The 12,156-nt window shown below is 43.3% G+C and overlaps 2 protein-coding genes across 2 annotated transcripts in view; both read right to left on the minus strand.

Moving 5' to 3' along the window:
* The window catches only part of LOC119390488 (3 beta-hydroxysteroid dehydrogenase type 7), a 442,541-nt gene that overhangs the window by 218,357 nt on the left and 212,028 nt on the right, over positions 1-12,156 (minus strand). The window lies entirely within an intron of this gene.
* Positions 1-12,156, minus strand: part of LOC119390479 (protein unc-119 homolog B) — a 45,554-nt gene that overhangs the window by 12,102 nt on the left and 21,296 nt on the right. The window contains exons 2-3 of the mRNA XM_037658095.2: positions 4,728-4,850; positions 340-460 (exon numbers count right to left, since the gene is read on the minus strand). Of these exons, the coding sequence (XP_037514023.1) occupies positions 340-460; positions 4,728-4,850 (244 nt within the window). The remainder of the gene's footprint in view (positions 1-339; positions 461-4,727; positions 4,851-12,156) is intronic.

The raw sequence follows: 12,156 nt of genomic DNA on the forward strand, positions 1-12,156 counted from the left end.
CGATTTAACATTGGTGCAAAATTGACGATGGCACTGGTGTAACAGACAACTGAGTATAAGAGACACCTGTGTGCCTATATCGAAATAGGGGTTGATAAGAAAATGTGAATGTTGTACCCTGCTTATAAGTAACACCTCGTATAAAAGACTATAAGTGCTCCCCGGTGTATGTCCCTTCTGAAGGGGACTCAACTACATTTGCTAGGCGCTTGCGTGTTCCCGCTCATATTGCTCACAATAGTACTTTGCGAACCATGAACCACCTAAAGCAACTGTCACGCTGGTGCATAAAGCACAGGCTTTCGGTAAAACAAGAAACGGTATCATGGAGGGACTCACGTGGCCCCCACTGTCTTGAGCTTGAGGAACTGCGGAGTGAACTGGTACCGGACAAAGCGTCCTGCATTGGGGTCCTGGCACTCACCCTCGAGTGGCTGCTCTTCGCCAGCGTCATCTCCATCTACGAGAATGCAAGGCATCAAGTCATCAATAAACACGGCCTCGAGTGTCCTCACTGACAAAAACAACGAAATCATCTGGTGTACAGTGTATTACTGTAATACGCGACATGTCTTACAGGGTCACTGTTTTGGCACCACAGTAATAAGTGTTGGGGATTAATGTTCCGAAACCACGACATAATTATGAGGGACGCCGCAGCGGAGGGTTCTGGAAATTTTAACCATATGGTGTTTCTTTAAAGTGCACCTAAATTTAAGTACGCATGTCTCTAGCATTTTGCCTCCATCGATATGAGGCCGCAGCTGCAGAGATTCGACCCATGACCTTCGGGTAGCAGCCGAGCACCATAACCATTAGACCACCATGACGGACATTTTGGCACCACAAAATTTTAACACGATAGCGTTAAAGAGCTCATTTTGCAGAAATTCCGGTGTCGGCATCGGTGTCATTGGTTGTGAGTGAAAAATCAGTGTTGTCCGTGACCAAAAAATCTAGAAAGATGCAAATAAAATAAATAATAAAAATCTTTAGTTCGAGTGAGAATTGAACCCAGGCCTTTTGCATGGCAAGCAGGTGTTCTGCCACAGAGCCAAGCCATTGCTTGAAATTGTTTCGGAAAACACTATATGAATGTCATGTAGTGGGAGGAGTCTTCTTAATGTATGTAATATGCGCGGCAGAAGCGTAGAATCGTGCCAGGCATCAAAACATGTGAATTGCGCAAGGAGTGGGTGTTTTAAAGGCTCACCCATTACAAAGTGCTCAGACATATTTAACCATCAGCAGCAAAAGGATCAACAAAGTGAGCAGCTGCGTAGGTCCGCATGTTGCCCTACCGATGCTTAGTGGGCCCTTCGCTGATTCGCAAAAGGAAGAATTATGGCGTAGTGGGCATTCAGGATAGTTTTTATCTGTAGGCATTCTAGGATAGTTTGTAACAGCCAATAGGCACTCTAGGATAGTTTGTAATGGCCATTGTTATGTGCACAGATGTTAGTTTCCTAGTGGCACAGTTGAGGTATGCACTGAGAACCAAAGCCAGGCTAGCAGTTGAGAAGGCGATGCGCACGGGGCCCGATTACACCACTGTGTTCTACTCTTGAAGGTGAAGCTCAAGCGTCCTCCAAGTTTTTGCTTTAAGCATAGAAAACTTATTGCATGGCCTATAGTAATGCTTTTGATATGATATGATGGTGAATGTCTGCAGTCATTGAAATTTCAGCAAAACAGCTATCAATTAATTAGTTACTACACCAAATTATAGCGCAGTAACCTTTCACTTTTTGGTGTTCATTTTGTACAATTAAATGTACTCGTGGAAGACAAAAATAAAGGTGAACTTTCTTTTTTTTTTACCTGGAACACTGTCTAGGAAATACAGCACAGATGGTGTGAGCTAACATTCCGCCACATCATTGCTGACATGAGTCGCATGACTACTGCTTGGCTTACAGCTTGTGCCACACCTGACATTGGCTATTACCGAGTGCAAGCAGAATGCCGGAGTGTTTACCTTGTGACTGTGTGTCATTTGATTTGTCAGGAGGAAGATAAAAGCCAGCCATAACAAAACAAGCATGCAAGAACCACTTGTGCTTGTTTTCCCAGCCGAAAGAGATAAACACATCACCCATGGAAAAAAATCACAGCACTCGTACCTTTGCAGTACCTATGCCATTAAGATTTCTGAGATATGCAGTGGAAACTTGAACATACAGTAAGGAGTGCAGTGATGCTTAGCAGGGGTGATAATGATTGTATTGCAACATTCAATAGTGGCCAACTGGAAGACCTCATTAAAGAAAAATGCTGCATGAAAATGTATGAGATCCAAGAGGTGGCGTGGCAGCCTTGTTGGGGCCAGACAAAAAAAAAGTGGTGAAGAGAAAGAAGTCGACAGCTCCGAGATGTGATCACGGTAACGAAAAAAACTAAACAAAAAAAGATGCACAAGGTGCAAACCGCCAGTACAATGCTGCTAAGTGCCATTACTGCAGAAGCTGACAAACTCGTAAGCAATGATATCTGGTAAGCACCTGAGATTGTCCTCATTCACTTGAAGATTCTAGATTGATTCAGGTGTGTGTACCTACAGGTAAAAATGCTAACTTCCTCCTTGTAGTACTACACGCAAAAGGAGTTCCCCTGAAAACTGAGCTCAGTGACATCACTCCCCCTCTCTCAAAGGTACACCACCTCACAGCAGCTAAGAGCCAGTGTTCTACTGCTGAACAACGCATGATCACGAGATTAATTTGAATTTCCTATCACGCCAGTTATACTGCAATAGAGACACTGTGCAAATATGTTCATGGATATCGATCTACATGCACATTAAAGATCCCCCAGTGCACAGGCCAAGCTTTCTTTGAATCAATCAATTAATCAACCACAAACTGTTCGAGACTGGTATTTGTTGCCGGAAGAATGCGTTTCTGTGACTGATAATCAAAATGTTTTATTTCCGACTGTGTATGTGATAATGTATTATTGTCTTAATTTTATTTGAGCTTTCTGCTACTCTTAAAGAGACACTAAAAGAGAAACAATGAATCGGTTTAGATCGATAAATTGTGCTCTGAGAACTCTAATGTCGGTAATTTCCCCATCATAGGTTTATTAATAGAGAAGAAAATCAAGTTCAAAATTTCATTTTTAAATTTTGCGCCGAAATCTCCTCGCGTGACGTCACGTATTTCAAAGCGCATTTTTCGTATTTCGGTGCCATTGGCTCAATAAAATTACCTTGAGCTTGGTATATGAGGTCTATGGCCCCCTCAGAGGACAATGTACTTCCTTTTTACCGATTAGGAACTACGTAGTCCCTAGTAGGCGCCATCAAAACATGTGACGTCATGGCAAATGGTGCGGAAACTTCAAGGTGGTGTCGCCACCCACATTTTGTTTTTACGCGTTTTCTTGCTTACTAAGAGCCTTCTCGCAGCAAGCGTGGTCTTTTTGGGATTGTGAAAGAGTACTTTACTAATATGAGAAAAATCGTTTTGCTCTTTAGTGTCCCTTTAATAATGTTAACTTCTTGTTTTAGCATGACGTTAACTTTGTGTCCGGTATTTTACTACGAACAATTCAACATGTCATTATTAAACTGTCTCCCCTGTGATAATGCCTCCGAGGCAATGCAGGTAATTGCTGGGGTTTTACGTGTCAAATCCATGATATGATTATGAGTCACATAATAGTGGGAGGCCTCCGGATCAATTTCGACCACCTGTGATTCTTTAATGCGCACCTAAATCTAAGCCAATGGGCATTCTTTGCATTTCGTCCCTATCATAATGTGGCCAGTTGCCAGGAATCAAACAAGAGCCCTCAGGTTTAGCACGCAACATCTTATGTGCTAAGCTACGATGGCAGGTAGTACATAACCATAGGTCAGCAAACTCACTCATGAGTCTACTCACTCAGACTCAGATCGGGCAGTGAGTCTGAGTGAGTCCGGGTGAGTAATAACTTGATGAGTTTGCGTTCGAGTGAGTCCGGTTGAGGAAAATTTGATGAGTCTGAGCCCGAGTGAGTCCAGTTGAGGAAAATATCGGTGAGTGTGAGTCCGACTGAGCTCTAAGTGCAAAATATATTTCTTGAGTGAGTCCGAGTGAGCTGCACCTTTTGTTGCCTACTTTTGCAGTCCTATCTACTCATCTTCAGCATTACTATCAGCCTTATAACGGCTTACGTTTATACTCAAGTCTATTCACACATATATCAGCCCACTAGAATTCATGCGCCACCTCAATATTTATTGATCAGAGGCTTCATTTAGGGGAAGGGGTGCCATGACCTCCCCCCGCAAACTCTTTCATGGGAAGTTCTTGATAAAAATATCTTGTGTGAGTCACGTATTTCATAAAAAAATGACCTTACTGGATCAATATATAATAATGATGATATATGATGATAACTCGTATTTGAAGGTACAAGATCAAAAAGAGCATCGTAGAGCACTGATTATGTTAGATATTGGCGTTAAAGAGGATTGACATGATGATCGAAAAAGATGATTTTACGCCAACGGACTCATGAGTCAACTCACTCAGACTCAGGTGAAGCCGTGAGTCTGAGCGGGTTCGGCTGAGTAATATGTTGGTGAGTTTGAGTCCGAGTGAGTCCGGCTGAGAAAAAGTTTAGTGAGTCTGAGTGAGTCCAGTTGAGGAAAAATTTGGCGAGTCTGAGTCCGAGTGAGCCCTCAGAGCAACATATATTTCATGAGTAATCTGCAAATAAATAAATAAATAAATCCTCACCAGGTGTAGATGGAGGTGGTGGCTTGGCGATTTCAAACAACACCATGCCACTTTCCATGTCTCGTATCTTGAAGCGTGTGAAGTCAATGTCGTAGACATTGGCATCTGGGGCGCACAGGTACCCTGGGGAAAAAGGGCGAGAAAGAACATGTGCAACTACGTAACTTGAAGATTCATGGCCGTTTTCTTTCTTTCTGTTGTCAAGCGTTATGTTAGTGATACCATCAAAGCCATTTTGGCAGCCCTGTTCAGGCATTCATTCAATGCTGACATAGTACTGTCAAATAAAACAAATTTTTGTGAGATAACTCGGAGCACATTACTACAAAAAATGGCCTGGAAGATCATTATAGGTATATATATTTTATAATGAATTTGATATGAAGTAACCGAATTCTTCAGATAATGAAGATTTAAATATTGGCAGCGTTGACACTCTCAGATCACAAAGTGGAACAAAGTTCTGCTCGGTACGTGGCCGAAATTGGATGAAGGAACAACCACTGTTACAGCTAAACAAGCACGACACCGCACATTCTGCAGAGGCTGTAGGTTCAGCTCCCATGAACAGCAAGTTTTGAATGCGACAGCATTATTGAGGTATTTTCAGCCGAGTTCTCGGCCATTGTCCTCCAGTCTGCCAGCCGAAAACACAACAGTATGCCATATATCCCGAATGGTTTAAGCCCGTGCTTTATAAGGAAATTGGAACAAACATTGTTATTAATGGGAATCGAACAAGTGCCCTTTGAGTGCCAGGAAAGTGCATTTGCTCAGGGCCACGAAAGCATCCTAGCATTTAATAAGTACTGTAGAATCGCATTCATACATTTTTGAAGAAAATGTGTGAAAAACGTACTAATCTAGAAAAGCACGAAATCTAAATTCCCTAAAACATAGCACAGCAGCTTCGCTTGATAACCATATTGCGAACATTCGCACTGGGATATCATATGAAACCGGAATGTATCACTGAGGTTCCAGTGTATTGCATTTGGAGTGTGAGACTGATTTCACCCCCTTTCAGGCAAATAAAGAAAGTGACAGCTCCTACGTAAGGGGATTTTAAGGGTTCACAGCTGTTTAGAGGTATTGCATTCACAGAGGTGTTTTAGTGAACACGTTTCACCACCTGTTGCATAACTAAAGAAAGTGGTGGCCCCAATAAGCTCCGAGATTCTCAGCTGCTCGTGCTGTTTCCCACTTGCCAAGGTCCCAGCAAGCTAGGTGCGAAATGGAAGTTTCCCTCTTGCTGAAGCTAGAGGCAAAATGGAGAGATAATGTCTAATCATGTTTACACATTACACCTGACCACCTTTCATGCCACTGCTTCGTACAAAAGACGTTTCTTCGCAGATTTAATGTTCTACGCACAGCGCTTGTGGCCACTGTACCACATTCTCCACATACGCTCATATGCTCCTTGGCCCATGCTCATCCCTCAGCATGTGTTGAAGGCGCTCAAAGCACTTAAATAAAGTGAAGGAAAGAAGATGACTTTTAAGGGCTCTTTTTTTCTTTGTTAAACACAATATTAATGAGAACTAACAGACAATAATGCTAAGGAATGTATAGGGGATGTTATTTGTAGTAACTAGGATATAAATGTGAAGAAAGTGAAGCGGACGAAAAGATAACTTGCCGCCGGCAAGGACCGAACCTGCGACCTTCGAATAACACGTCCGATGCTCTACCAGTGAGCTACGGCTGCGGTCATCCTCCCGTCCACTTTATGGGGTATATATGTGCATTTAAACCTGGGAGTGTTAGTCAGCACCGATCGCAGCCATGGCGGCAAGTTATCTTTTTGTCCACTTTACTGTCTTCACATTTATATCCTAGTTACTACAAATAACATCCCCTATACTTTCCTTGGCATTATTGTCTGTTAGTTCTCGTTAATATTACTAAAAAAGTGCTATCACATGATGTCAACAGCCAATTAAGATGGCTTCTGCCTGAATTTTTATCTTCCAGAGTTATTTCTCTTTTTGTTGATGTTTCAATACGAAGTTTATACAGCAAGTTTAACGTTCATCTATAGTTTGTTTGATAGCTCAATTTTTAAAATGTGACTAAAATCTTCCACTTTTTGGGGGGGGGGCTATTGTCTGTTGGCTTCATACGGTTGCATCCCTCTGCATTTTATCTTGCATAAAAAAAAAAATGAAAAGGACGGTGTAGTTCTTGGCGTAGGGATGTTAGTTTTCTTTTTTTCCTTCTGTTAGTTTTCTTTTTTTCCTTCTGTACCACTCAGCAATTTTACTTATTTTCTAAAAACGTTGCTGAGCAGTGTTTCAAGTTGATGGTGACGGTTCATCACTTACAGCTCGGGAAACAGCACAGGAACAACGCAGTCGTATTCTCACACTGTTCCTGCGTGTTTTAAAAATGTCAAAATGTAAATGCCTTTAAAAAAAGATTATAACCCTGAATACTGACGTACAGTGCCTAGAATATGTATATTCTAGGCACTACAGCTGACGTCAGCAGCCTGTGAATAATGCTACATTAGTTTTCACGATATAAATGAAGGCTCATCAAGACACGAAGAGAACAACTGCACTAAACACGGTTCAAATAACAAGGGTCAAAACTTCCATCGCAGTGGAATGAGCATTCACACAAAGGACACTGAACAAAACTTCTACGAAGTTAACCCTGCTGCGTCTTCCAAACGGCTTTTGCACGACGCAAACAAAAGCTCTGGTTCCCCTACTATTCTTTGAACACAGCCAACTAGTATTCGAGAAGGACAAAAATCCGCTTGGACATCATGCCGGGATGTTGAGATGACGTGTTCCGTGGCAGAATCACTCGAGGTTCGGGGATGATTCATCAACAGCACGTAGCCTCCTCTATTCATCAAAAAAAAAACTGCCATAAACGCATGCCCCAAAAGTGTTGGAAAAGCAGGGGCTGAAACGTATCAAAATTTGCGGTTCCCTGAAGCACTACAGCTGTGCCTATGCACTACATCATTTACTACACTTTACAAATTTTCTTCAGAATTTCTGACAAAACCTAATGCAGAATCGTAACACCGCGAGTACATGGAGGGAAGGGGTGTCAGCAAGGAATTTCTCGATGGTATTGCTATTTTCTGAGCTATCGAGCCGGTACCTACTTCCACGCCTCCATTGTCCTTTGAACACTCATTAAAGGTGTGCAATCCACACAGCACGCAAGGCTCGACAGAAACTCAAGTGCAAATACTGCAACAACAGGCCACTGCTTGCAAGCTGCCAGCGTAGACAGCAGCTCTGTTAACTTCAAATGGGCTGCTGCACACATAAGCACACAATGTTTCTCGTCCTAGCAGCTGGTATATGAACATGCACGGCCAGCACAATGGGCTTTGAAGACAATGGAATGCTTCAAGCAGATGTGCAGGCGCTGGCTGTTACAGCCAGTACTATTTTTTAAATGTAAAAGCAAGGAGCTTATCATGTAGGGTGTGATATAATGTGTTCAAGTTAAATGTACAGAGATGAATGTTTTCATCCTTAAAATATTTTAGTAAGATCTCACGCCACGCTGTGATCGGGATTCTGTACTGAAATGTCAACTGACAAAATGATGTATTGTTTGTCAAATTCCATGACCTAGTTGTACCGCGTTCAACGATCATTCGGCGTGCCGCGGCGTTATAGGACCAACATCAAGAGTATTACTTTTCTTTGCCCAAAACGAATACAACCTAAAACCAAATGGGGCATGCATCTTTAGCCTAAGACTGATTTTTTCATTGCAAAAATGGAACATGAGTGATCATTAGAGACCGGAACTTCAGGCAGAATGCCTATTTTTTCCTGGAGTCCGGTTCGAGCCTATTTCACATATAAGCACGAACTAAGGGAAGGGAAACGTTTTAATCAAACATTTATTGTGCCTATAAGTGCCTATTTCGAGGTTCATGCCTATATCAGCTTTTCAGCGCCTAGAAATGCCTTTTCGCGTTCGTCGAGTACACGTTTTGCTTAAATGAGCTGTTCATACGGAGGAAAAGAAGCACTTAGTGTGGCGATATTAACTAGAACACGCCTTAGTTATGTTTATTTCGTTCACGTTTTTAGCTCCTGTTAAGGCGCGATTATAGCTCGACGAGGGTAGACGCGCGCATGCGCTGCGCCACGTCGGCGAAAACAGACCGTAGTTCGACGCAATGCCACAGCCAACGTATAACTGGACTCGGCCAATGCGCTCCACGCATGTGACGCTCGCTAACGCTCTGATAACGTCGGACTATAAGCGCGCTTTTACGTGAGTGGGGCTAGAGCGTACCTCAGCGAGGCAAAGCGAGGCTAGCCCAGCGCTAGTGGGCCCCCCTGAAAGATCTCCGTCGCTTGGTTCGAGAGTAGTGCAGCACGGCGGTTGCATGAGCGAGGCTAGACTGTACTCTAGCGAGGGAAAGCGAGGCTAGACAAGCACTGTACCATCACAGTCCACTCTTCGCAAGCAGTACCTGCGGCCCATGTACGAGGACACAATAGCAAAAAACAGACAAGAATTCGGTGAATCATACATATGGTTTTTAGTGGGCGATCCAACAGATGCGACCGGATGATTACTTGGACATTTTGTAGCTGGAAAGCTGGATGCAAAAGAGAAAACAACACCTTTCTTGGTATGCTCGAAATAACTAGAAAAAAACGGGCGGTGTTACCACCGCCTACTTTGTGAACTCGTCCTTGAGGGTACTGTAACCCTCCGGATCCCACGATGACCGTGTAATGCTGCTCTACACAGATGCAGCAGCTTATATGCACAAGGCTGCTGCAGTTCTCAATATGTTTTATCCAGCATTATTGCATGTCACTTGTCTTGCCCATGGTATTCATCGGGTCTGAAGGGCTGAGAAAGTTGTTCAGTTCTGTTAACGAACTAATAGCTGCAGGCAAGGCGGTGTTCCTTAAGGCGCCTTCGCGCGTTCGTGCCTTTAAAGAGCAGTTGCAGGATGTGCCTCTTCCACCAGAGCCCGTTGTTACCCGCTGGGGAACTTGGCTGAAGGCTGTGGTCTACTACAAAAACACTTCGCTGGTGTTAAGGTTGTTATTACAGCTTTGCAGCGGACGAGAGCATCGCCGTGAGAAGAGCCCAGACTGTTCTATACCCCGATAAACTTAAATCTGACTAGGCATATCTGTGTGCTCATTTTACTTTCCTTGCAGAAAGCATACAGAAACTTGAAAGTTCGGGCAACACTCTGACTCGGAGTGTTGAGATAATTTTAGACGTGCAAGAAAGGTTCACCACCATCCCCAAGCTTCGTGCTGACAGGGTCACCACGAAGCTTAAATCTGGCTTGGACAGGAATCCCGGATTTTATGCGTAAAAACAAGTGTCCAAAGTTCTGAGCAGTGCAGATTCGAAGATTCCAGATGCAATTAGACATCGAAAGTGCCGAAGTACGCTCCACTAGCTTCAGTGGATGTCGGGCGTTCTTTTTCCGCATACAAACAAATACTGACTGAAAGAAGGCACAACTTCAAGCCCAAAAACCTCGAGATGGTGCAGGTTTGCCACTGCATTCATAGCCTTTCTCACAGTGTTCAATCACCCTAGCTTTTACCTAAATCTGTTCAAATGGTTATTCTTCTCCTAATCATTTTCATGAAAAAAATAAAATTGACTTTCCCAGAGCACAGGATTTGTCTGCTGTGTTTGTTAGAAGTCAAAGATTTGTCCTGAAACACGCTGCTGAAGTCATTATGAATTGCACCTATATATTCCTAAACGATAGCTTTTGACGCCTATTTATGCCTAAATGACAGTTTTTAGGACCTATTATAGGTGCCTAAAACATTGTTTTTTCGTGCCTGAACTTCCGGTCTCTAGTGATCATAGAATAATTAGATGTTTAATTATGCACTAATTGCCATTAATTACTGAAACTTGCACAGAACATATTGCTTCATTCTCTCTCCTCACACGTGATATCGATGCCTTGGAACTGTGTTGTGTGGATTTGACACATTTTCAGATATCCCATCCTAATTCACGCCTGAAGGGGTTATTCCAGCGGTGTCTTGGCTTTGCCATTTATAGTAGTAGTAAACAGCGTACGCAATAATTAGACAACTACTTTCTGCCATAAATCTGAGCTCATCCGAAAGCCAATTCTACATCTCAGCATCAAGAAGTGCTATCTGCTAGGAAGAAAGGTTAATGGGGGAAGATGGTGAGCTTTTACTTCCATAACTGCCAATACGCAATAGTACACACATACTAAGCGTCTCATCATCATCAGCCTGTCTACGCCCACTGCAGGGCAAAGGCCTCTCCCATGTTCCACCAATCAACCCTGTCCTGTGCTTTCTGTTGCCACGTTATACCTACAAACTTCTTAATCTCATCTACCCACCTAATTTTCTGTCTTCCCCTCACGCGTTTGCCCTCTCTTGGAATCCTCTCTTGGAAGCGTCTCATAGTGCTAGCCAGAACTGGCGCACTTGTACTTTTACAAAGAAATTGTTACTATGAAATGTAACCCACATTCCAAGCATATCGAGGTGCTAGCCTGCATGTGAGGCGGACTTATGACCCTTGTTTTCTTAAGCTATGTGTGCATCAGAGGCCAAATTGATTAAGCATTAGGCTGCTGCCACTGCAAGATCGTGGTCCGAATCTCAACTAAAATATGCAACTTTTTAAATTACATACATGATAGAGATTACCTGCCTGGATGTGCTAATAAGTATCATTAGAAGAACAATTTCAAACAAAGCCTGCAATATTAATGTACCACCTTTTAACAACGTTGCTTGAAACAATAGAAATAAGACACTAGAATGCCCAGTTTTTCAAAGATACATGTAAAGGTGACCTCAAAGAATGCACGTCAGTCGACACAGAAACAATTCTGCAAGCTGTCGATGAAGGTTGCTTCACTCGCAGCTGGTTCACACAGCAGACAAAGCAAAACGCAGAACTTGACGTGACACAATAAGCTATCTTTCACGCGGAGGCTTTCGTTAATGTAAGATGTTTGCCCGATCCTCAGCTTCTCCCCCCACCCCCCCTGAAAAAACCAAAAGCACTAGACAGCCATTACAAGAAGCAGCACACATTCATAACCTCAACAGTTTCATGTATTATGCCATTTAGTGGACGGCGTCTGCACCCGTCAAGCCGCTCGTCACATGTCTGCTCCGGGCCCACTAACGAATTCAATGCATTAGGCAGACGCACTGTGGGTACTCCCTAACGACCCTAACGAAAACGCTTGGTGACCTCGGTGGCTGGCCGGGCTCCGCCCAGTTGATAATGCTCTCACTGCGAGTGAATGCCCCAAGAATGTTCCACGCACGAGGTGGGTCATTGCCACGTGGAATTTGCATGCTGGACGCACCCCTCCTACACAAATAGACACACTCAATAATACGGGTATGTTTCAACCGCCTACATATATGCAATTTCGGTGAATATA

This window comes from Rhipicephalus sanguineus, chromosome 4, assembly GCF_013339695.2.
Source record: "Rhipicephalus sanguineus isolate Rsan-2018 chromosome 4, BIME_Rsan_1.4, whole genome shotgun sequence".
Classification (NCBI taxonomy): Eukaryota; Metazoa; Arthropoda; class Arachnida; order Ixodida; family Ixodidae; genus Rhipicephalus; species Rhipicephalus sanguineus.